Raw genomic sequence first — 26,888 nt, 5'->3', positions numbered from 1 at the left:
TGACTATTGATGTCCCCAGCTTCTGCCCAAACACAGACCCTCATCATTTTAAGATTGAACTTTGAGCAGTATTTAATAGCATTTTTTTCTTTTATCTTTCTCCACCCCTTTCAACCCCCTAACATTAAATAGGAGAGAAAAAAAGGAGAGAGGAAATAGGGGTTCTGTTATTGTCAGAATACTTCCTGCTGATCAGGGGTGTCAAGTTCCTTGGAATAAATTAGCCTTCCAGAAAGGCTGTTCCTCCTTAAGGATCTATAACCTCCCAAACAGCACCACCTGCTGGGAACCAAGTGTTCAAACACATGAGCCTATGGGGGGCATTTCTCATTCAAACCACCATAGAAGAGAAGACACAAAGATATGGGAGATTGACATGTGACCACAGAAGCAGACGAGGGGGTACATTGCTGCAAGACAAGAATACAAAGGGTTATGTGGTCACCACCAGGAGCCAGGAAGAGGATTGGGCAAAGTCTCATTTTGATTTGCAGAAGAAGTATTCACTCTTCCTTATAATTACTCTTATGTCACCTTTGTTAAACCATGAACACATGAGATGTCACTGTAACCACAATTTAAGGGGGGAGGGCTTGGATTCAAGAAGAGGAATAAACCAGGTCTAGTGGTTCATGGGTGCCATCCCAGCTACTAAAGAAGCTTATAGCATCCTGGGCTACTCAGTGAGTAAAAGTCCAGCCTGAGCTACACAGTGAGTTCAAAGCCAGCCTGGGCTACAAAGTGAGTTCAAGTCCAGACTAGGATATACAGGAAGTTCAAGGCCAACCTAGGATACTTATGGAGACTCTGTCCCACAATTTTAAAAAGTAAAAAGCATACTAGGAACTTAACTGAGTGATATAATACTGGGAGAATCCTCAGATCTAAGTACAAATAGCTTTGGTCTTCCCTGGGACCTTAGACAGCTGGCATGGGTACTGTGGATACGACTTCTCACTGTGCTGAAATACCTGACAGATCACTATACAGGAAGAATGGCTCATGGCTTCCACTTTTTAATGGAGTAAGAGAAAACCTTAGGTGGGCATCAGGAAAGCCTATCACCTCCAAGGCCCACCCCTAGTACCCTAGGCTCCATGTCCTAAAGGTTCCATAACCTTCCACATAGTGCCACCAGCCGGTGACCAAATGTTCAAAACTCTGAGCCTGTGGGGGACACTTCACACACACAACATGACAGGCATCTTCCCTCAGAGTATCTCAGGAAGGGAAAAGAAGAGGAAGCATGTTTCTCAGACACGTGCTCTGTGAACCAAAGAACAGAACACCGCAGATGGATCTGGTAGGCTTCTCTGTGGAGTACCAAATACCCAGGGTGCTCTTGGGCATTCATCTGCTTTGCTGAGGAAGCCCTGAACATTTTAAACAGTTAGATAAGAAGTTTCCTGGGGTGTGAGCCCACCAGAACACCTAGAGTATTTTCACAGGTACAAACACTCCAGTCTATGGAGAGCCACTTAGGAGAGCTCTGAACACTTACTGCTCCTTGTGGTGTGGCATTCGACATGGTTACACCAACAGGATAAAACAGTTTTATCCAAAACAGATCAGTGACACTTTGAGTAGCATTTTCTATTTTTTCTAGGGATAGTGAAAAATAATAAGAAACACACCAGGACACCACCTTCTAGTCTCCTGGCTCAGAAACACAGGTATAAATCTCCCTTCCGTCACTGAAGTCTTGAGTGGAGGGAATGGTATAAATTCCAGCTCACGTTTACAGAGAATCAAATTATTGCTTTATTCCTGGGGATGTGAATAAGAGTGACAGGGTTTCTGGAGTTGTAAAAATAGATGGATGCTTCTTATAAAATAACTCACAGACGTCCTCGAACATTTATGATCGAATCTGGCAGGCCCGGGAGTGGGCGAGTAAAATTCCAAACAGAATAACCCACATAATTTTAAAGCAGTAGAGTAAATGGTGTGGCTATTATGAAAACACATTCTGGCAGAGCAAATGGATCTCCTCTTAATAGAAACACATTAGACACCATTTATAAAAATATCAACAGAGCAGTTCCGTTTCTTGAACTATAGCTTAGACATAAACATCACACAATTTATGGATGAGGAAATCCAATTTCATGCCATCTCGAATACATTTTTTTCTTTATTACATAACTACAGATCTCATATATGAGTGCATGTTCGGCAGGAATTTTGTGTGTGTGTGTGTGTGGTGGAGGGAGCACGGTATACGCCTGTGTATGTGCATGAAGATTGCTCTAAGGATAGGAGGAAGCCTGGAATGAATGAAATCCTAGGTGGATGTGTGTTGTTGAGTTGGGCACAGCCCTGTCAAGGATCCTGGCACTTCAAACTCATGGAAGAATGGAAAAGCCTTCCCTGCATGGTTGAGGCACAGAGAGACATGGCAAAGCCTTCCCTCCTGGTCAGCATGTGAATTTTAATAGTACATACAGAAAATGTCCACAGTAGCTTTCTCTTATTTCTCACTTATTTACAGCTGAGAAACTGGTCTCTACAGAAGTTAGCTAAACCTGCCTCCTTGCTCATTGCATAAGCCCCACCTCCTTATCTACCTGTGTGTAATAACCTACCTCCCTGTTGAACTCAATACAATAAATGGTGAGTTTCTCCAGCAGAGATCCCAATCTAGCAGATCCCAGCTTTCCTGTGTTTCTGTTTGTCTGCCATTTCTTTATTCCCTCATCAGTCTAGTCAGGTCCAAGTCTCTGGAGCCACGCATGGATATGGCATATTGCCAACACCCTATCTGTTACAAATGGGATTGTTTTAGGAGTCATGTTTTATCCAAGCAAAATCCTGAGTATCTCTACTAGAGAAACGGTTCTCAACCTTCCTAACACTGTGACCCTTTAATACAGTTCCTCATGTTGTGGTGACCCCTAACCATAAAACTATTTTGTTGTTACTTCATAACTGTGATTCTGCTATTGTTATGAATTGCAATGTAAATATCTGATATGCAGGGTATCTGACATGTGAATCCCAAAGGGGCGTGTCTCACTGTACTAGATGATGATAACATCACTGTATATCAACAGTGTTGCCATAGTTGCCATAGTTACCCCAATAGCAAAAAAAAAAAAAAAAAAAAAAAAGAGTATTTCAAGAGGTTTATGGGAAACCCTAAGGGCCTTTGGGTTGAATTCTGAGTTTTCTTGGACAATTACTTGTTGTCTGTCCATCCCATCGTTGTAATCTGTAAATGATATCAACAGAGATTAAAGTCACAGGTTTCTTAGTAGCCCATACTGTCTGTTAGAGCCCGACTTTAGTGCTCAACAATGAGACCTTTAAATATTTGTACTTATGGGTGTGAGTGTTCCTGGGTGTGTACCTACATACGGAGGACAGAAGGGTCATCTTCAGTTGTCCTTCCTCAGGACCATCCACCTTGTTTTGTTTGAGACAGAGTGTGTCACTGGCCCGGAGGCTACCCATTATGCTAGGTTGGCTAGCATATAAACTCCATTGATTTTCTTGCCCCTGAGTGGTGGGATTACAGGCGTGCATAACCATGCTTGTCTTAAAAATTGCAGATTTAGAAGACTTGATTGATGGTTCCCTAAAACATTGAACAGGCATCTTCTTAATATCCCAGTCATTCAATCCCTAGGAATTTACTTGAGGCAAGTCAAAACCTGTGTCCCCAAAAGAGTTTTAGGAGACTTCTCATGACAGTTCCAAATTGGAAATGACCCAACCTTATTCTTCAGCAGGAAAATGAAGACAAATAATCACCTTGTATTCCCATAATGAAATCTTTCCTTCTCAGCAATTCAAAGAATGAGCCACAGAGGGAGTGTGGAGCTGGCTTAGTGGGTAAGGGCGTTGCCTAAGAAAGCCTGACAACCCTGGTTCAATTGCCCTAACCCACATAAACGTGAAAGGAGAGAACGGAGTTTACAAACTCATGCAGATATCCCATACACATCCATTCAATAATAATAAATTAAACAATGGCAAAAAAGAACGAAGCTGGGTATGGTGGTGCATCCCATTTAGAATGGCTCAGGAAGCAGAGCCATGTGGATTTATGTGTATACAAGGCTAGTCTAGTCTACAAAGTGAGACCCTGTTTTTAAAAAAGAGTTTCCTGTTTCACACAGCAACAACATGGAAGAACCCCAGAGCCTCAACTTTAGTCAAATATGGCTGGCCACAGTCCACTCGAAATACTCTGATGCCAATCTCATGGGGTTTTGGCATCTTCTCCATTCATCTGTGGCACAGAGTGTCAGGGAATGACAGCCTAGATGGAAGGGTCTAGAGAAGCAGAAAGAATGATGAACAAGGGAGGCTCTTCTCAGGCAGACTATGTTCAATGTCACATTGGGAGGAGATTGTAGAGGTTTATGCAAATGTGGGAACCCTCCACTCAAGGCTGACAATCACTACGGCTTTATTATATTAAATTATACCTTCATCAAAATACGTATAGGATTGCAAAATGACTATAATGGATTCAGACACATAAAAAGTATATTTTAAAAAAATGATGCCATATTACCAGGGAAATTGAATGACCTCTTTGGTCAGCTTTAGAACTGGCCACAGCACCAACATTTTTCTAAAAAAATGTTTAAGTATAAAGAAGGAATGAGCATTTACCAAGCCTTTTTCTGGCTTGAGGTAGGTATTTCACCTACCCAAACAAGTGAAGAGGAAAGCTTTCTGATGAAGAGTTACAGCTTAGAAATGCAGACTGAATGTCGATTTCTTAAAAAGAAAATAAGCATTTCCCGAGGACTAATGAAATAATGGATGTAGGGGAAGATGCTGGCACTGCTGACACCATTAATTAGATGAAAGGTTGATGAGGAATTTTATAATGCATCCGTTAAGCTGACAACACTTGTGTCCAGCTTTGAATCTTAACACCACTAACACAGGACAACGGCAACTGTGAGAGTTCTAATGTGTGGACAGGAAGAGCACAGCATCATCTACAGTTTTCTGGCAAGGAATTGTTAGGGGATGGTTTGGGGCACTATGTACTCAGATGCTTATTTCTGTGCCCAGAGCTCTGGTTACAATCCAGATGCTATCATTGTCTGCTATCATCACTGTTGAACCATCTCCAGTGTCAATGATGTATAAAGAATGCTCCCCAGTTATCGCTGATTGGTTAATAAAGGGCTGATCAGTCTATGGCTGGGCAGAGAAGGTATGACCTCCAATCCCAGACAAAGGATCCCAAGGTATGAGAGGAAGGAAGAGAAGAGATAGCCATGAGGCAGAAGGTCCAGGAATCTTGATGAGCAGGTCACCAAGGGATTCAAGATGACACACGTGGAACAGAACAAGCCAAGGTAAGACTCAAACTGCACATAACACAGAGCCTTTGGCTGGGAAGTAGATAGCTTAAAGGGTTAGCACAGATAAATATCTACCTAGTCACAGTGCTTAGAGCTTGTTAGTGAGCTTAATAGGTCTTTGTGTCAACTATTTGGGAGCTGGATTAGGAGCAGATAAAGTTATCATCCTTAAATTATAGACTACAACAATGGGAGGAAGGAGAGAAGGAGAAAGAGGAAGAAAGGAACAGAGATGAAGAAAGGGGGAATGAGGAAGGGAAGGAGAAAGGGGAGGACAGAAGAGAGAAGAGTAAGAAAGAAAGGCAGGAGGTAGGAGAAAAAGGAAGTGAGGGGTAAGAAGGATAGAGGGAGGGAAGAAGGGAGGGAGAAAAAACAAGAGAAAGAAAGCAGGAAGAAAGGATGAAAGGAGGAAAGAACTGTGGTGGTTTGAATGAGAATGGCCCCTATAGGCTCATATATTAGTCATCAGGGAGCAGCACTACTTGAGAAGGACTAGGAGGCATGGACTTCTTGGAGGAAACCTGTCGCTGGGGGTGGGCTTTGAGGTTTCAAAAGCCCAATCCAGGCCCAGTCTCTCTCTCTCTTCCTGTAGCCTGTGGATCTAACTCCCAGCTACTTCTCCAGCACCATGTCTGCCTGTGTGCCACTGTGCTGCCTGTCCTGATGATAATGAACTAAACCTCTGAAACTGTAAGCCAGCCCGAACTAAACTCTTTCTGTTAAAGAGTCCCTGTGGCCATGCTGTCCCTTCACAGCCATAGAACAGAGACTAAGACAAGAACAAAGTGAAAAGGGGAGGGAGGGCTAGAGACAGGGATGCAGAAAGGAAGCAGAGAGAACAGGAATGGCCAGAACCAGCTTTCTGCAGCTAGGAGCTTGGGATGGGGCCCGGATGGGTTTTATGGTTGATTTCTAGCATAGAAAGATTGAGAAACAGAAACAAAAATAGCAAGCAAAAACCTTTCTATGTCTTCTTACCATTTACAGAGTAGAGATTAGAGTCACACGTTATAGATGCCAAGAGGAATTGATTTACAAAATCCAGATTGTGTAAAACTTTATAAATGACTGCAACTTTAAAAATAGGAAAGATAAGTGGAGCTGGAGAAATGATTCAGTGGTTATAGAGAAGACTTAAGACTGATTCCCAGCATCTATATTGGCAGCTCAGAACCAGCAGTAACTCTATCTTCGATGGATCCAGCGCCCTCTTCTGGCCTCCACAGGTACCTGCACTCACATGCATGTAGAGTTAGGGTTAGGGTTAGGGTTAAGGTGAGGGTTAGGGACTCTTTAACAGACACATGATTAAAAGAAATCTTTAAAAAGTGAACAGCATGTAATCATACAGCAAAGAAATGAAAAGATACTTAAGAGACAGCAAAAAAGTACGATGTGTGGGCAGGCCTTGCGTGAAGTCTTAGATGAACAAACCAAGTGTTAAAACAATGTGCTTTTTTGAGAAAAATCTGACAGCATTTTGAGAAATATTTTTGTGAAAATATGAATATTAAATTTTGTGAAGTGTCACATTACATCAAGTCTATTATGTTTTAAGAAAGTCTTCATATGTTAGCAGAGGGCCAAAAGTAGTTTTAGATTCATGTCTGAGAATTTGCTTCTAAAACACCAGGAAGTTACTGAAATAGTGAAAAAAAAAAAAAACCAAACACATCGCAAAATGTTATCATTCATTGAACTTGAATAATTCATGCGTTTGGATTCATCATATTGTTCTATTTTTGTGTGTGTCTGTGTGTTTCATATTTCCCTAAGACAGCCTTGAATTTAAAGAAAGGAAATGAACTCAAATATATATTGACTAAGTTCTTCCTTTCCAATTGATTTTGAAAGGGAAAAAGAAATTAAGAAACGAAGTAATCAAGACCCACTTATTCAGTCAGGATAGACAAAATACCCATATGGTATAGAATTCAACTTTAGGGGCCAGTGTGATGGCTCAGCAGGTAAAGATGCTTGCTGCCAAGGCTGGTAACTTACTTTGATCTCTGGTACCCACGTGATAGAAGGAGAACGCTAACTCCTTAAAGTTGTCTTCTGACCTCCACACATATATCACAACTCATATGCCTTACACACACACACGCACATAGATAGATAGATAGATAGATAGATAGATAGATAGATAGATAGATAAAATCAAAGTCTACAGAATTGTAGACACTCTACCCCAAGAGAATCCATTTTATTCTACAAATGATGCCTGTTTTTCTTTGTCTTTGGGAAGTTCTCTTGAGGCGGAGTTTTTTTGGTGTGTGTGACCATGTGCATGTGCTTGTGTGTGTAGGTTTATTACAGGTACATGCCAAGCATATATGCATACACAAAAATATGCACACACAATTGCAAACAAATATATGGTGGTTTAAATATGATGTCTTTGCTAAAGTTCCATGAGATTTAACATTGGGTCCCCAGATGGTGGAGCTGTTTGAGAGAGTTCTTTAGGTTCATAAGTAAAAGCAAATGACACATTAGACTTCCATTTTCTGGTAGTCTGAAAGTGATCATCTCTCTGTATCCCCTTAGGGACAGCTGCAGAGCAAGGCTCAGTGATGTTCCTAAGGTGATTATAGGTCTTCAGTGTATGATTATACCTTTTCTCTGGAAACTATCTAATACAGTGGAAAAGTCAAAAAAACATCTGACTTCACATTATTTAAAAGTAATTTGTCTCTTCTCTCCTTTTCTTAAGATTTGGACATGTGGGGTGGTGATGGTTCAGTAGGTAAAGGCTTGCCTCCAAGTCTAACAATCTGAGTTATGTCTCTAGAACCCCACAGGGTGGAAGGAGAGAATCAACTCCTGTAAGTTGTCCTCTAACCTCTACACAGACACACACAGAGACACACACACACAGACACACACAGAGACACATACACACAGACACACACACACACACACACACACACACACACACACACATATATATATATATATATATATATATATATATATATATATATATATATATATATATATATAGAGAGAGAGAGAGAGAGAGAGAGAGAGAAACATAGGCATACATATATATACACAGACACACACAGGCATATATACAAATGTACATACACAGCACATACACACATCCAAGCACTCACACACGCATGAACACACATATACATCACAGATATAAAACATATATATATACATATGCATGTTTACACACACAGAAACGCATAACACCCATATATACACAGAGAGACATATACACACATATATACACACACAGAAATACATACACATAGAGAGACACACATATACACACACACACACATATACACATATACACAGAGAGAGAGGCATACATATGCATACAAGCACACACATACATACAGTATAAGAAAAAGATTTAGATGCTACCATCATATTCTTTACCTATACTTTCTAATTAACACTGTTTAGAAAACTACAAGTTCCAGTCTCATTTCCTTTCTCAGTACTGAGTAGTTTATGGTTTTGGTCACCTTGGACCTAGTCATTCCATCAACTATTTTGGTCACAGGCTGCTGCCTGCTTTGCATGGATGCAACCACTCGGGAGTCACCTCAGCTATTTTAGCTTTCCAAACCAGGAAGACTTCCTGTTCTGATGCCTTTTATACACCAAAGATGGGATTAAGAGGGAACCGACTATCTCACAAGATGCTTAGAAAGATCTTAGAAGGACCTGTCTCCTGGTGGGGGAAAAGCTGCCAAGAGAAGACAGTGTTTGCATACTAAACATTTCCATGAAGTGTAGACTGCATAGCAAGTCAGACATCAAAATACCCAACTGACCCAGGGATTCTATGCCATCTCTTTTCTTTTTAAATTTTATTTATTTCTGAGGTATGCACATGCTATTGCTCACATGTGATGGTCAGAAGACAACTTGAAGGAGCTGGTTTTCTCCTTCTTCCATGTAGATTCTGGAGGTCTAACTCAGGTTGTCAGGCTCAGTGGGGTGTGCCTTTACTCACTGAGCTATGTTGCCAGCCCTTCAAGTCATTTTTATAGATGAATTGTGTACATAAATGAATGATTACAATGAGCAAAAACTGTATTTATGTACATGAAGGAAGTTCTTCACTTATTCAGTCAGGATAGACAAAATACCCATATGGTGTAGAATTCAACAATACTAGGCAGATTGATGAGCTCTAGGTTTGATTGAGAGGCCCTGCCTCTACAAGTAAGATGAAAGAGTGAAGAATGATTCTAGACATGAATCTGGAGCCTCTGTGTAAAGACACAAAAAAAATGCTACACAATGCACATGCATGAAAAATATATATAAAAAAAAACCCTGACATGCATATTTAAGATTTGTTTACTTATGTAGAGTTATAATGTGTTCATTACACACAAAAACATGTTAATGATTGGCAGCAAACTTGGCTAGCATGCACTAGGCTCTGGGTTTCATCCCTAGTACCACAAACAAGCAAAACCTTCTTAATTTCCTAAGATATTAGATCTTAAATTCATCTCTCCCCAGCAGCAACTACATCGATGTGGGTATGTTATGGTGGTGACGATACTGATAATTTCACACTGTACATCAAGACACCACAAACTGAACACCTTTAAAATATGCAACTTTGATACATCAGTGATAGCCCAGCAAAACCATTCAACCTACAAGTCCAAAGAAAAGGAGAAAAAGGAAAGAAAACCCCTATGAGGATGGGCAGAGGAGTGTCCTTCTAATGAGCTTTACCAACAAGCTCTGTTGTCACCAAGAACAGCCCTACAGAGCTTCTTGTCCCTGGGGATCCTTCCAGACATACAGGTATACTCTGCACAGACAGTACTTCAACCCTACCCCCATGCTTTCTCCCCTGATGTAACCTCTTTCCATTCATCCATTCTGTTATCAGAGTATATAGAGATGCTCAAATTGTTCTTGTCTTCAAAGAAAAATAAAGAGGCACTGGGATAGGGCTCAATAGGCAAGAGTACTTGTGCAAGCATGAAGACCCAAGTTCAATTCCCTGTCACCTGTGTAGGAAGCTGTAACCCCAGCACTATATGGAATGAAGACAGGAGAATTTCTGAAACTTTCTAGCCTGGTCTAAGTGTAGGTTCAGTGAAGGACCCTGTCTCAAACGAATAAGGTAGAGAGTTGTTCTATGTTCATTTCTGTTGCTGAGACAAATACTGTGACAAAAACCAATATTGAGAAGGAAGGGTTTATTTGATTTACAATTCTAGGTTATCATTTGTTATTTTAGGGAGAAGTCAAGTCAGAAACTTAAGGAGCTGGTCACATCACATCCACAGTCAAGAGCAGAGAGAGGACAAATACTCACTTCCTTCCTTGCTTGCTTTCAGCTCACTTACACTATTCAGCATCCCTTGGCTAAGGAATAACACCTCCCAGAATGGACTGAGTTTTCTTTCATCAATTAACAATTGAGATGGTCCCCACAAACTTGTCCACGAGTCAACCTGATCTAGAAAATTCCTCATAAAGACTGTTACCAGGTGATTTCAGATTTTATCCTAGATTTAACTGTCAAGTTGACAATTAAAATTATCCATGACACCATCAAAATACTAAAGATAGAAATTTTAATTTGAGATACTAGTTTCTAAAAGAAATTGAATGCAAGGGAGCACCTGACCCTCCATTTAATGTCCTGAGCAGGTTGTTAAGACATGAGACACACTGCTCAGCCTTTAGAGAAGAAAAGACCAAGTCACCTCCAGTTAAGGAACAGTGACGTTTATGGTGATGTCTCTGTTCAAATATCTTTACTGGGATGCCCCGGGATAAGAAAATCCCACTTAAAAGCTATAAGAGCCTTTGAAGACACCTCAAGGATGAGGCTCCCATCATAAATCAGGAGGAAGAGATGCCATGTTACCAACCTTGATTCCAAGTTCAATATTCTCTCCTCCATACACATCCATCCCAGGGTCCAGCAGACCAATTTCACCAAAGAATTTCCTGTTCACCACAAACGAGCAGCCAATCATGGCTGGTGTTCTGTAGGAGAAAGAAAGAAGCAAGATCGTCAATATATAGGCAAATGACATCTTTTTGGCAGACTTAACCCAGCTAGTGGTTATTAACCTTCCTGATGCTGTGACCCCTCAATGCAGTTCCTTATGTTGTGATGACCCACAATCCATAAAATTATTTTTGTTGCTACTTCCTGACTGTAATTTTGCTATGGTTATGAATCATAAGGTAAATATCTGATATTTCCGATGATCTTAGGCAACCCTTGTGGAAGGGTTGTTTTGACCTCCAAAGAGGTCACAACCCACAGGTTAAGGACCACTTCCATAAAGTGTGCAGGGATATCAGCCCTAGTCTTTTTTGAGTCTTCAACTTCCCCATTCTGCATCTCTTCATAAGGTTGTCTTTAGCTGCAGAACAGGAAACTTAAGCATCTAGGGCTATCCCAGACCCCTGGCAAGCTGGGAGAAGACTATGATGTCTGCCACATGAAGAGTGGTTCTCACTGCACTCTGGGAACAGCAGACTGATTGTATAGAGATCAAGAGGCTATCTCAATTCATTTCAGCAGCTATAATCTGCTCTACCCAAGGAAGCAGAAAGGATTGACCAATTGTGATGCATGAACGTCATATCAGAGAATAGGTGATGGTTAACCTTCAATGTTAACCTGACTGGGTTTGGAATCACCTAGAAGACACACACCTATGGGTGTGCTTCTGAGGGTGTTTCTGGAGAGGTTTAACTGAGGGGGAAAGGACCTGTCCTCCATAAGTGGAGGGTGCCACTACCCCATGTTTGGGACCAATAAAAAGGAGAGGGCAAGCTGAGAACCAGCAGTCATCTCTATCCTGATTGGATATAGTGTGACCAGGAGCTTCATGCTCCCATGGGCATGATGCATTGCATACTCCAAAACCTTCCTTTTTAAAGTTGCTTTTGTCTGATATTTAGTCACAGAACTGGGAAAAATAGCTAGCATAGAGTCTCAAATCTTAAAAAACCCAAAAGATCCACATTCTGCCTAGAGACCCAATGGATCAGGAATCTGGTGACTGAAGGATGAAGAAGAACTAGAGAGTAAAATCCTGGTGTTGATGGGTATCTGAGACATCTTCCCTGTGAAACAGTTATATATTCTGGGAGCCTCTCACCAGGACAAGAAAAGTCTTTTCACTAAGAAAAGACAGCTGTCTAGACAAGTGTGAGTCCTGGCTACGGAGGAAAGCCACAGGTAGGGGACCAGACATCAGGAAGCCTGGCCTCTCTGTCTGCATCCTGGGTAGTTCATCTGAACTCAGAGACAAGGGGTGGGAAGCTGCTTCTGATGGAGAACAAGGAGTCATGAGATCACTGTTGGTATCTTGTGAAAAGGTTGTGGTTGAAATCTGCCATAGTGTCAAGGAGTCTGACAGAGACTGTGGAAAGGAGAGGATGAAAGAAACCCTAAAATGAGACCCCAGGATACAGGACTGCTTTGAAACAAATGCAAACATAGAGCTCTGGGGGTACCTCACAATGCTAGGAACAGGAGGGATTCTTAGCAGAACATTGTGACTAACTGGTAAGTGATGTGGAGATTTAGTAGTTAAAAGATACATAGTCAACATAGTAGCATATACACCTACAATTCTTGTAGGAGGGATGTTGGGGCAAAAGGCTAGCCTGGGCTACAGAGTGAGTTCAAGGCAGCCTTCACTATGTCTCAAGTTCAAGGCCAACTTTAGCTATATTACAAGTTTTAGGTCAACCTGGGCCACATAGTGAGTTCAATACTAGCATGCTGAACTCAAGGCCAGCCTAGGGCATGGCATATGTACAAGACCTATCTGGGTTACTAGATGAGTTAGCCTCAGCTACCCAGTTAGTTCAAATCTAGCATAGGCTACTTTAATGAGTTGAGACTGGACCAGCCAGCATTTCTGGTAAGTTCAGGGGCGCTCAGCTACTTTGAGACCATTTGACTGGACTTAAAAATAATCAGCTATCCTTTGCCTGGGAAAAACATTTCCTTGGCAAGAAGCTGCTTCTTGAAACAATGGGACCTGCTGTGCCTGGTGGCAGGTGAACTAGCCCCGTCCTCACCATTGTTAAACTGAGAACAAAGTGTAGCCTCACTTCCACTGTAGGCATCCATGCCACCTGTCCGGCCATGTGAGCTGTAGTCAATAACACTCTGGGGATGATGAGATTCTTGAATGTGTGCTTACAGCCTCGTTTTTCAAATTCAACTGCAATTACTACTATTAGCACAAACATTCCAACTCAAAATCATTCAGAAATGATAATCGTGTTAAGGGAATCTGCCAATGCCCTAATAGCTCCATTACAGAGGAGAGGAACAGAAATTAAAAACAATCACTTTATTGTTGCTATTTCACAAAATATGTGCACCGCACATGACCATTCCAGCTGAGGGGGGAGAGGGAGGGGGAGGGGGAGGAAGACAAGGAAAGGAAGACAGACTCAGCCCAGCAATGGGTGGTAGCCATGAGAAGTCCCATTCAGAGGTACAAAGTGTTCCGAGTTTCTACACTGGCCCTTTTTATATGTTTGACCACATCTTCTGTGGTTTGGATTGAAAGAAGCCACACAGGCTATTTGGGAGGACCTTTGGGAGTGGGGCCAAGTTGAAGGAAGTATGTCACTAAAGGGGTAGGACTTTGATGCTCCTGACCCTGCTTCCAGCCTCTGATTCTTGGTCCTCTATAATGTAGGGAGAGTCTCCATCACAAACATCCATCAGGAACTCCTCCATGTTCTTCCAGCTATGGCTGGAAGGAAAGAAATCTTTTAAGGCATAGGTAAAAAGATTATCGTTAATCCAAATGAATAATATTGATTATTGATTGGAAGGGATTTGGACTCTCTTAGAAACCAAACCTCAGGACAGGTCTATGAGAGAATTTCTAGATTAGCTTCTTTAAGGTGGGAAGACCTACCCTGAATCTAGATGTCACCATCTCATAAGCTGGGGTCCAGGACTAAATATGAATGCAGTGTTACTAGCTCCAGTTTCTGCCGCACTGACTTCCGTACCATGATAGACTGTACCCACTCAAACTATGAGACAAAAGTAAAACCTTCCTTCCTTTTAGTTGCTTTTGTTTGGTATTTTGTCCCAGCAGTTAGATGAGCAAGTAGTACACACCTATAGTACATCCTGGAAGAGAGTTCTTGATAGAGCACCTGCCTAGAATCCCCCAGTGAGGGGCTGGGGGTGTGGCTCAGTGGTAAAGCACCTGCCTAGAATCCCCCAGTGAGGGGCTGGGGGTGTGGCTCAGTGGTAAAGCACCTGCCTAGAATCCCCCAGTGAGGGGCTGGAGGCTTGGCTTAGTAATAGCACACCTATTTAAACATGTACAAGGCCCTGGTTTTGGTCTACAGGACCACAAAGCCAATCAACAGCACTCTCGCAGATATCTTAGCGTTAGCTTCAGCATCTCTTACTCTCAGAGAATAGTAAGGCCTGGTTCTTTCAGTAGCTAGCGCTGCCAGCCCTCTGCTCATAGATTTTACACCCCTGGACTCAACCAGCCATCACCTGAAAATACTAGCAAACAAAACTGCACCTGTGTTAAACATGTCCGGATTTGCCTTCTCATTCTTACTTGCAAACATTATAACACAAACTTGCACGTTGACATTGTGCTGAGGTTTTCAGTGCTGCGGTGATTAATGGCCTGGGAATGACGTAGGTTTTATGGGAACACCACCTTGTCTACATAAGAGACTTGGGCATATTGGATTTGGGTAACCATGGTGGAGTCCTAACCAACCCTCCATCCACAGAACTTAGCGACATCTCTGTCAGCCTCTTTGGCAACAGGCATCTTGGTTGATAACACCCTGCAGATTACAGTGCACTTTGTGATGACGCTGTGCTCTGTGGACTCTTTCATGTGCTTCCGCATGAACAGAGGGAGGTCAATGAGGGGATGCTGCCCTTCAGTTCCAGGAGGTGTATACGGAGAACAGTAGAAGACATGGGGTGATGGGGAGAACTGTCTGCATTGAGTGACTCAGTCCAGCCAAGCCCTTTACTGGGAATCTTTTGGAGATTCATAATTCTTAAAGTGGCACTACTTTAGAGACATCATTAAGCCCATTTCCTGTCGGAGGGAATTGACACTCAGAGACTGTGTTCAGCTAGCTTTCCATTGCTATCACAAAACACCCGAGCTAGTTTTATTTATAAAGAAAAAAAAAGGTTTATTTTGGTTTGAAACACTCCAATACGTGATCAGGTAGTTCTACTGCATCATTATCATCGTCAGAGGACAACTTTCAAGAGTCAGTTTTTTTTTCCTTCCACCATGTGAGTCCCCAAGATTAAACGAGGTTGTTGGTCTTGCTGTCTAGCGCTTCTCTCTGCTGAGCTGCCTGGCCAGCCAGCCTGGTTGCATGGCCTTTAAGTTTCAGCAGGGGGTGCTAGATAACAAGGGCAGACAAGGGTATATGCCACAGAGAAAAACTACCTACTGGCCAGAGGGCAGAAGGACACTGAAAGGAAGAAACTATCCCTCTCCTCCTAACAGGACATCCCCAACAACCTAATATCCTCCCAGCAGCAGCTCCATGCCTTGCCCTGCCCCGCCCCGACCCGCCCCCCACTTCCCCATGTGTGTGCGCGGGCGTGTACATACCCAGGTATACATGTGCATGTCAGGTCAGAGGATGACCTCAGTTGTTATTCTTCAGGTGCTACCCATCTTCGTTGGGAGACAGAGTCTCTCACTGACTTGGAACTGGACAAATAGGCTAGCTCGACTTGCCAGCAAGGCCCAGAGATCCACTTGAATTGGCCTCCCAAGGGTTCACTACCATGCCTGGCACTTAAAAAATATTTTAAAACACTTTTCATACATATTTTACGAGTGTTTTGTTTACATGCATGTCTGTGTACCACGTGTGTACCTGATGGATGCAGAGGAGGGAGTTAATTCTCTCAAACTGTAGTTACAGATGGTTGTTAGCTACCATGCGGGTGCTGGGAATTGAACCCCTGTTCTCTGTAACAGCAGTAGGTGCTCTCAACCAATGAGCCATCTCTCTAGCCCCTCACCTTGTTTTTTTGAGACAGGGCCTCTCCCTAGCTTGGAGCTCACCAAGAAGAGCTCGACCAGGGAGACCAAGGAATCTTCCCATCTCTACCTTCCCAGTCCTGGGCTTACAAGTGTGTGCTACTATCCCTGGCACTTTACATGGGTTATGGGAATTGAACTCGGGTCCTTAAGCTTGTATGGGAAATACTCTACTGACTATTCTGGTTGTTCTAAATGCCAACTTCCATGACTGCTGAGCCATTTCTCCAGTCCCTAGAGTCTTAAATGTCCCACTACCTCCCATCATCACCTCCCTGGGGAGCTGGGTCTCAGGGACTATTTCAGGCCCAAACTGCAGTGGGGGTAATAAGAGTTGACCAAGCATGGTTTGGTTGGTGGAGGCAGTGAGGATCCAGGAACTACCCAGTGGCGACAGATTCTTCCCCACTCCTCAGTTTCTTATTGTTCCCCAACCAGAGATGCTAATACCAACATCAGCTAAGAGCTGCTTGGTCCAGTGTGTGGATCAAACGATCCCATTCTGAAGCTTCCTTGGGAACCTGTGGCTGCTAAACACTACAAATATAATTTGGGGAAAGGAGTTGGCAGCTTGGAGAGTCGTTACTTGCACGGGGGAGTTGTTTAATACTTGGAGTTTCTTTTGTCCATGCTACACAGATAAATTCCAAAAGGGTTAGGGCCCCTGCCTTTAAAGAAAAAAAAATCACACTCTGTATCCAGAACACACATATCACAGAGATTGGACCCAAAGGCCAGAGCTTCATGGTTCAAAGGAGGGAGCGTCTTTTTGTGTTTGTTGCTGGGGAGATAATTCACCCTGAAACAACTTCCTTCCAACCAACCAGGGAAAGTGGGCTTCCTGAGTATTAAGAGGCTTTGTTTGTGGGGGAGATAAAGGAAAGGCTCATCTCCTCTCTCTCTTCCTGTGTGATTGTTCACAGATATTAAAAAAAAAAAAAAAAGCCGCCAGTGGGGATTGAAGTCGTCAGTTTCCGATACGTGCTTCCTTGGCTGACTGATTTTCTGCTCAGGCTTGTTCCAAGGAAACAAAGACCATCTCTGATCTCTCTGGTGAGATGGTGAGAGTTTCCTATGAGCCATTTTGTCAGCATAACACATTTGTTCTTTGCTAATCACATTTGATTTAGTCTTTGAGGAAGCAATTTGCAGATAGGTCTTTGAAGAGTACTTCTGCAAAAGCAGGGTGATCTGTTAAGCCATTATCAGGCAGCAACACTTCACAGGGCTCTCTGTGCAGTCAGTCGCCTGCAGAATCCGGCAAAGGGCATCACATCCCATGGAGATAGAGTTACAGGTGCTTGTGAGCAGCCTTCTGTGGATGCTGGGAACTGAACTTGGATCTTCCGGCAGAGCAGTTTTAACCTCAGCACCATCTCTCCAGCCTGGGACATATTTTTTTTTTTAAAGTGTATATCTAGTTAACTTATGAGATGAGACATGGCTGGATAAATGTTTTGGAAAAAAATCAAAGAAAGATGTATGATAGGTATCAGTAAACCATGTTTTTGTCTAGTCAGAGAGCTATGAGGGGTGTGGGGGCTGGGGTGGGGAGGGTGGGGGTGTAGACATACATGTGTAGAACAGAGGTAGACATTGATGGTTTTCTTCCATCACTCTCTACCTTACTTTGGCACAGAGTCTCTTACAGAATGTGGAGCTTCCCAAGTCCTCCAGGCTGACTGGCCAGTGAGCTTTAGGGACCCACTTGTCTTTGCCTGGTGTCATCATCATGCCAGCAGACCTGGCATTTTTATGTAGGTTATGATGTTGTGCAGGTTACTGATTGATCAATTGATTGATTGATTTTGGTCAACTTAACACAGGCTAGAAGGCATCCAGAAAGAGGTAACCTCAACTGAGATAATGCTTCTCTATCAGACTGACCTGATTCTTGATTCATGATTGACTTGGGAGAGCCCAGCACAATGTAGGCAGTGCCACCCCTAGGCACTGGGTTACATGAGAAAGCAAGCTGAGAGGCTGGAAAGATGGCTCAGCAGCTGAGATCATATGTTGCTCTTGCAAAGGACCCAGGCTTGGTTCCCAGCATCCACATGACAGTTCACAGCCAACCATGCCTCCAGTTCCGGGGTACCCTTCAGTGCCCTCTTACGACCTCTGTGAGCAACAGGTATACATGTGGTATAATACATAGATGCAGGCAAAACAATCATTCACATAAAATGACTGTATCTTAGAGAAAAGAAGAAGAGGGGAAGGAGGAGGAAAGGGGGGAGAAGGTGGAGGAAGAGGAGGCAGAGGAGGAGGAGGAAAAAGAGGAAGAGGAAGAGGAAGAAGAGGAAGAAGAGGAGGAAGAGGAGAAGGAGGAGGAGGAGGAGGAGGAGGAGGAGGAGGAGGAGGAGGAGGAGGAGGAGGAAGTAGTGAGCAATATTCCCTCATGGATTCTTCTGTAATTTCTTCTTTGAGTTTCTGTCTCAATCTCTACCTGAGAGTTGTAAACTGAAACAAACCCTGTCCTTTCCATTTTGCTTCTGGTCATGGTGCTTATCACTGAAATAGGAAGCCGACTAAGCATGGTTTGAACTTAGGCCCCCGTGCGTATGTGGCCAGCCCTTTACCAACTGAACCATCTACTCATTCCTGGGCTGAATCTTTTTATAGACAAATATTCATCACTGATGTCTTGATGGGGACAAAAAAATTGAACCTTAATAGGGGAAACATATCTCTTGTAGTCATCAGTTTTACCCTAACTGAATTCCAATACGTGACAAAAATAAAGGAGGATTTTTTTTTTTTGACTCAGAGTTTTAGGGAGATCACTTCATAGCTACTTGGCCCCATATGCTTAGGATGAACAGCACAATGGTGGGGTGTATGGGAGATAACAACGTTCACATCATGGTGAACAGGAAGCAGAGAGTAAAACCAAAGGGCCTTGAGACAACATACAACCTCTTAGGACATGCCTCCTCATGTTAGGCCCCAACTCCCTACAGTTTCTAGAACCTTCCAAACTAGGACCACCAGCAGTGACCTGTGCATCCAACACCTGAGCCTGTGAGGGAAATTTTATTTTCAAACCTTAACAGGCCCTGCGACAGGAACCAACCCTTCTCATTAGAAGTGTCTATGCAAAGTACATCTTTCTCCCTGCCACTCCTTTCTTTGTGCTTGCTGCAGGGTCACGTGACCAGGATATTCAATCTGACCACTGGCCTATAACAATGGAGCCACCAACTTGAAACTGGGAGCCAAAATAAACCTTTCCTCTTCTAAGTTGGTTTCCTTGGATGTTTTCATCACAGTGACAAGAAGCAACTAACTCAACCACAAATTCAGCTTCATGCTTACTACAGGTAGAGACACTGATGTCACCTGAAGCATCTGAAAGATGTTTTTGAAAAAAGTACAGGCGGGACTCAGGAGATGGCTCAGTCAGTGAAATGACTGCCTTGCAAACACAGGCACTCGAGTTTGATTTCCAGAGCCCGGGTCAAAAGAAGAAAACAAAAATCAAAAAATAAACAAAAGAAAAAACCAGCTGGGTCTGGTGGTACACACTTGCAATTCCAACACCAAGAAGAAAAAAAAAAAAAACAACAACAACAGATAGATCCCTGGGGCTCAGTGTCCACCCTGCCTGGTTTCAAATTGGTAGTTCAAAGCCATGGGAGACCCTGTCTCAAAAAATAAATATATATGGGTAGCATCTGAGGAATGACAATTGAAGTTTACCTCTGCCTTGCACACACATACAGACCCAGCACTTCCTCCCAGACACTGTATACATTCACACACACACACACACACACGCCCACGCGCACAATTATTCAACTTCAAAGTCCCACTTGGTGAAGTCTTCAGCAAATACCATGAACTTTACCAACCTTTAGATATTTCTCAGCATCAGCTTACTGTGCGCCCAAGGATAACAAGATGAGAACAATCGTATTCAGAATCTGAATAAGGTCCATGTTAGGCCCTGGCTCAGATGGCCTTGCTCGTCTCCTTTTAAGAAAGTGTCTTTGAGTAGAATGTTACAATGATTTTGAAAGCTGTGTGTGGGCTTTTCTCTCCTGCATTTGCCTTGCCATCTGGAGGCAGCCACAACCTTGAGAAGGTGGAGACGTCAGAGCTGGGAAGGGAAGAATTGAAGGAGATGGTCTGTTGTGACTACAAAGCCAACACTTGAGTCTAATTTTTAAAAACAGCAATCTCAATAGGGTTTCAAGTGCATGAGCCAGGCACCAGAGAGAGAAACAGTTTCTAAATCCCCCCAAAATCCTCTTTAAAGATCAAAGATGACTACCAAGTGAAGGCACAGGAAGGGGATATGACCCTTACTAAGTAAAGGCACAGGAAGGGGCTATGACCCTGCAGTGGGTGTCAGTGCTGGCTTAACTTAGGATAACATGAGAAGCTTGGGTAATGGCTATTGTTTGAATGTGTATATATTTGGTCGTGCAGGTACATACATGTACACAGCTGCACAGACATGTGTGTGTGCATGTATTGTATGCGCATGTTTATGGAGGGTAGAGAACATTATGTGTCACTCCTTAGAAGTGCTGTCTATCTCTTTTGAGACAAATATTTCAGGAAAGAGTAACTAGACGTGCAAGGCAGGAGGTCAAGTAGCAGAAGCCAGGAAGATCCTGGAAGGAGAACCTGCTGTCAAGACACAGCTCCGTGGGGCTCCCCTTGCTTTTCTGTAATCATTACTGAAGATGGGAGGGAAGAGAGTGAGGAGCTTTGAAGCAGAAGAGCAGTGCTAACAGAAAACAGCATGTTTAAATCCTGATTCAACAGAGCAATTTCTCCTCAAAGGATCATGCTTCCAATCGGAAGAAATGGGGGCTACCATGAAACAATGTGATGAGTTTTCTTCTCCATCATGAGGGAAAACGAGGGCTTGAGAGCAAGCCAAATCCAGATGTGGAGAAATAGTTACTGCTGTTTTAAAATTATATATATATATAAAATATCTGACTCAAGATTGAAACTGAAATTGTACTGTGGGCTTCAGAGAAAGAATGATGGATTATTGCCCTCGCAGAAAGCAAGGGGACAAGGGCACAGGAGTCACTAGAGAGCAGAGGTACCTTAAGGGATGGAGGACCTGCTTGCTCAGTATGCTCAAAGCCCTGAGTTTATTACTAGAGTAAAAGGGAGGGAAGAAGAGAGGGAAGGAAGGAGGGAGGGAAGGAGGGAGGGAGGGAGGGAGGGAGGGAGGGAAAGAGGGAAGAAGAGAAGGAAGGAAAGAGATGGGAGGAAGAAAAAGAGAGAGGGAAATGGATAAAAGAAAAATAAAATCAAAATTTGAGGCTGGCTTTGGAGGCTCTGTAGACTGCTGTGTAGCATGCTCACACCCCTGGGTTCTAGCCCCAGCACCACACAGGGTGGATGTACTGACAGATGCCTGTCATCTCAGGATCGTTGGGAGCTGAAGGTAGAAGGCATAGAAATTCAAGGTCATTCTAGACTATATAGTGAGTACAGACAAAATATTCATACACATAACATACATAAATAAATTAATCTTTCTTTCCAAAAAGAAAAGTGTCTTAATTAATGACTTTTCCTACCATAAAAAAACCTTATGAACTAAGGCCGCATTGAAACATAGAGCATGGGGGTATTGTAAGTCTGTATTCCCAGACTATGGTCTCCTAGATTGGACTCCAGCATGAATTCCCTCTTCCTCTCGGAGGTAAGAGCTGTTTGCACACTGATAGTCGATAGGAAGTTTGACCTCTTCTGCTCTTCTCTCAAGTAAATCAATTCCCCCCAAATCCTTAAGAAGCCATTGTAGACTTCTTTATTTGAGAAAACAGGGAAAACAATAATGTCACCCACCATTGTATTTGGCTCATAACCTACTGTTTAGAAAAAAAACTAGAAAATGGGTAATCAACTCCATTATGTGAGATAGCACTTACTGTGTTTCATCATTATTGTTAGAAAATTGCTTCACTACCAATGAAAACACTGTGTCTGTCCTTCCTTCCTCCTCTCTGGCTTTCTCTTCTGTTTCTGGCTAAAGCCATAAGTCTAACACTAAGTTTGGGACAGAATTTAAGCAAAAGCTAAAAGGGAAAAAAATCAATGAAACTCTCAGAGACCATGGCTGTAGTTCAATGGTAGAGCTTCTGCCAGGCACACACATGGCCCTGGGTTCAAGCCTTGGTACTGCAAAAATGTAGATAAAATAACATGACACGAGTGAGTTCTCAGTTTTTCTCCTGTTTAAATATAAGTGAGTCCTGGGTTGGTGAGATAGCTCCTGGGGTAAAGTGTTTACTAAGCAAGCCTAGTGACCCGAGTTCGATCCCCGGACCCCACCTAAAGACTGAAGGAGAAATCAAATCTATAAAGTCATCTCTCCTCTGACCTCCACACATGTGGCATGGTACACATACCTACATACACATACACAGCACACACACACATACGCATACACACACACACATGCACACACGCACGCACTAGCAGTTAAGTGAAAAGCATTAAAAACACATGCAAATTCACCCAAATATATGTCACATTTCTTAAACTGTGGATCATGGTCTCGTTTTGGGATATGTAACTGAATGTGGAAAAGATCAAGTAATTTACAACAGCAAAAGATTCCCAAGCATGGAATGGCCAGCAATGAGCTCAACATCAAGTGTGTGGGGACTGGAGAGGTGGCTCAGTGGTTAGATGTGCATGCTATTCCTCCAGGGGGTCTAAGTTTGATTTCCAGTGTTCAAGTAATTGTGAGCTGCCCCATGGGTGCTGGGAACCAAAATCAGGTTCATTCCAAGTGCCACAGTGTTCTTAATCAAATAGGACAGGAGCCAGGAGGTAGGAACTGATGCAGAGATCATGGAGGAGTGCTGTTTATTGGCTTGCTTCCTCTGGCTTGCTCAGCCTACTATCTTATAGAATTCAGGACTACCAGCCCAGGGATGGCACCACCTACAATTAAGTTGATGCCCCACAGGCTTGCCTACAGCCCAGTTTTAAGGAGGCATTTCCTCAACTGAGGCTCCCTCCTTTCTGAAGACTCTAGCTCGTGCCAAGTTATGTACAATTAGCCAGGACAGGAGTCATGAGCCAGGGAAAACTTAAGAAGCCCTGAACTAGTGGACTCTTGAGAGACTCCCAGAGGAAGCTAGACACTTACACATTGTGACCACCAGAGAGCTTTTAGAGTCTAAAGCAGGAAGACTAAGCACAGTTTCCTCTGTCTGGGCACAGGGGCTGTGAGCCTCAGACAGGCTAACAGTTCCATCTAGTGTACACAGCTATACCTTTGGGTCACTATTGTGAGACTTTTGACAACAGGAAATATTAAAGGTGTCGAGTCAGCAATCACTGTAACTCAGCTAAAGAGAACCCACCCTCCTATTCCCACATTCAGAAAGCTCCCCCTAGACACAAGTCACGAGGAAACAAAAGGAAAGAGACCCTCTTCTCTTTGCTTGAGTTCTTGGAATTAAATAAGGCATACCCTGGGAACTTCTCATGACTGGCCCCTGGACAGTTGGCAGTTTCCCTTTACAATTTTCCATTTACAGTAGCTACACAGCCAGTAAACACCATGCCCAGAAATTTTCGTAGATTCTAGTCCAGTTGGTGACTGACGCCTTTGAGTGACCACAGAGAGAAAATATAAAACTGCACAGAAGAAATGCATATTCAAGGAGCCAGCAAGAGGGCTCTGTGGGTAAAGGGGCTTGCCATAAAAAGACAACCAACCTGAGTTTGATCCCCAGGACCCACCAGGTGGAAAAGAGAACTGACTTCCACAGTCTGTCTTTAGATTTTTACACGCATGTCATGGCATGTATACATACATATACATGCACAAACACACTTAATAAATAAAATATAAAAAGAGAGAAAATCCATTAAACCTAGAGCCCAACAACCCAGAATCCCATAGCTGCTGACATTCCAGTGAAGATAAACTCATAATCCAAAATTATAAAGCATCCAGGGAGTAAGTATCAGCAGATACCACAGGGCTACAATGTAGCCCAAGAACTCAAGATAGCAAGACTTTAAATTAGTACTGTCCAAATGATTAAATACATTAAAATGAGGTTAAAAATGAGAGAGCAAAAAGCTATGGTAGACAAAGGAGCCTCAGAGCTGGCGAGACCAGACTCAGCTTGGAAGGATACTACTTGTTCTCGACTGGGACCTGAGTTCAGTTCCCAGCACTCACATAGTGGCTCACAACACCTAAGTCCAGCTCCAGGGGAATCTACTGCCATCTTTTGGCCTCTGTAGGTACTGCATTCTTGCACACGTAACTGTACGCATAGATAATCTTTTAAAATTATACTGAGGTTAAAAATATGAGAACAAGAGTTTATAGAAAATAATGAGGGCCAGGCATGGTAGTACAAGCCTTTTCAATCCCTGCATTTGGGAAACAAAGGCAGGTAGAGCTCTGTGAGTTTGAGGCAAGCCTGGTCTACATAGTGAGTTTCAGGACAATGAGAGCTACATAATGAAATTCTGTCTTTAAAAAAAAACAATAAACAAATAAAAAAGGAAAGAAAATAGTGGAACCCCATAGAACGTAATACATTTTTATTACTGAGTGTAGGTGTTATCCAATTTTAGGGCTTATTAATTTGATCACAGTAACTATAACCATAAAATCACCACCCATATCTCAATATCAAACATCATTATCTGGCCAGTATTAATTTTCAATGTAATTTCATAATTGTGTTAGCTCTCCCAGAATAAGCAGAGAGTGTAGGGGCTAGGGCTCATTGGGTAAGAGCACTTTCTGATCTTCCAAGGACTCAAGTTTGGTTCCCAGCACCCATATAGGGCAGCTCACAACAGTCTGTAACGTCAGTTTAAGGAGATCCACCTCCAACCTTTTGCCTCCATGGGCATTGTACTCAAATGCATATACCCTTCCCAAACAATTGTTAAAAATGTTTCTAAAACAGACAAGCATCCAGCTTGACAACATCATCAACACCTCAGAATCTTACTTTTTTTTTGTCTTATATACTTATTTAATGTGTTTGCGTGCATGGTGTTGGGGGCAGTGTCAGTGAACACATGAGACAGTGTACATACACAGGCAAGAGGGCATCTGGCAGGAGTTCAAACTCTCCCTCTGCCATCTGGGTCCTGGGGATGAACCCAGGTCATCAGACTTGGCACCAGGTATTTTTACCCACTGAGCCATCTCGCTGGCCCAGGACCAGAATCTTCACACCACTCTCTTTGATGCAGCGGGAAGATAAGACCCAGTTTCCTGCCAATGTTTCTTCTGATAATTTGGGTCAATGGCTTAAGTTAAAAAAAAAAAAGATAAACAAAATTTCTGGAAGTGCAAAACTAATGCCTTTGGAATTTCAAACCCAGCAGGGAGGCCAAGCGGAGTGCACACCGCTGAAGAGAATAAATAAATGAAATACAAAGAATAGATACAATGAAATTACCCTTAGCACATATAAAGAGATGGAGAAAAATATGAGAAGGAGATGAAGACATAGAAAGGTCGGACGCTTTCATGGAAATCCCAACCGAAAGCTACACGAAGCTTGCCAATTTCTCCCCACTGTCGACAGGAATGGAGATTACCTAATGAGATACTTTCAAACAAAGCTTTGTAATTGGTGAGGGAAAACTGTGAGGTTAGTTCCTTTGATTTCTTGGCTCCTCACAGACGTTGTTCATGGTGGGGAGGTGAGGTATTAAAATTAGATATTTTATGGAAGAAGACACCAAGCCCAGATTGATTTCATAAAGTCATATTGCTTGATGGGTGAAGCTGAGAACCGAATGGAAACATTGCTGTTGGGACAACTTTCCCTCTTCTACATGCCGTCCTGATAGGTATTCACCATGATAAAAAGGAATGCAGAAGTTGTCTTGAATGGAGGAAGCTTCTAGAAGTTATCAGATTCTTTACTGTGTCAGGTCAAAGTTAGGCTGGAACAGAAAGTCTCTTTCCTTCCTGGCTATTCTCACCACACGGAGCCTTCAGGAGACAAAACTTATAGAAAGCTGGGCTTCTCAGAAGGAGTTCCTAACCAGTCATCATTTTAGGGGAGGGAGACCATGCACAGTTTATCTCCTCCAATAGACCACTTGGGTCAAGTCCAAGTGTGTAGGCAGCAGAGAGGTAAGAAACATGTTCTTGACTGTGAAATAAAGCCAAAACCTGAGAGGGGAGAGGGAGGGAGGGAGGGAGGGAGGGAGGGAGGGAGGGAGGGAGAGAGAGAGAGAGAGAGAGAGAGAGAGAGAGAGAGAGAGAGAGAGAGACTCTGAAACCCTGTACTGGATGTTCTGGGTATACTGGCTGCTTTTCTGTGGCTCTGATAAAATAAACAACCAAAGTCACCTAAGGAAGAGAGGATTTATTCTGATTTACAGGTACAGAGGGATAGAGTCTACCACTATGACAGCAAATGTAGGAAATGGATGCCAGAATCAGGAAACTATATGATCACATTTCCTCCACACACAGGAGAGAGAGAGAGAGAGAGAGAGAGAGAGAGAGAGAGAGAGAGAG

General features: G+C 42.9%; 1 protein-coding gene across 1 annotated transcript in view; it reads right to left on the bottom strand.

The window, feature by feature from the left end:
* Window positions 1-26,888, bottom strand: part of Galnt17 (polypeptide N-acetylgalactosaminyltransferase 17) — a 422,194-nt gene that overhangs the window by 76,005 nt on the left and 319,301 nt on the right. Inside the window, exon 6 of the mRNA XM_028766121.1 lies at window positions 11,207-11,324. Coding sequence (XP_028621954.1) covers window positions 11,207-11,324 — 118 coding nt within the window. The remainder of the gene's footprint in view (window positions 1-11,206; window positions 11,325-26,888) is intronic.

Source organism: Grammomys surdaster, unplaced genomic scaffold, assembly GCF_004785775.1.
Source record: "Grammomys surdaster isolate TR1022 unplaced genomic scaffold, NIH_TR_1.0 166, whole genome shotgun sequence".
NCBI lineage: Eukaryota > Metazoa > Chordata > Mammalia > Rodentia > Muridae > Grammomys > Grammomys surdaster.
The sequence above is the reverse complement of the archived record's forward strand: the minus strand, read 5'-3'. Positions and strand labels throughout refer to the sequence as shown.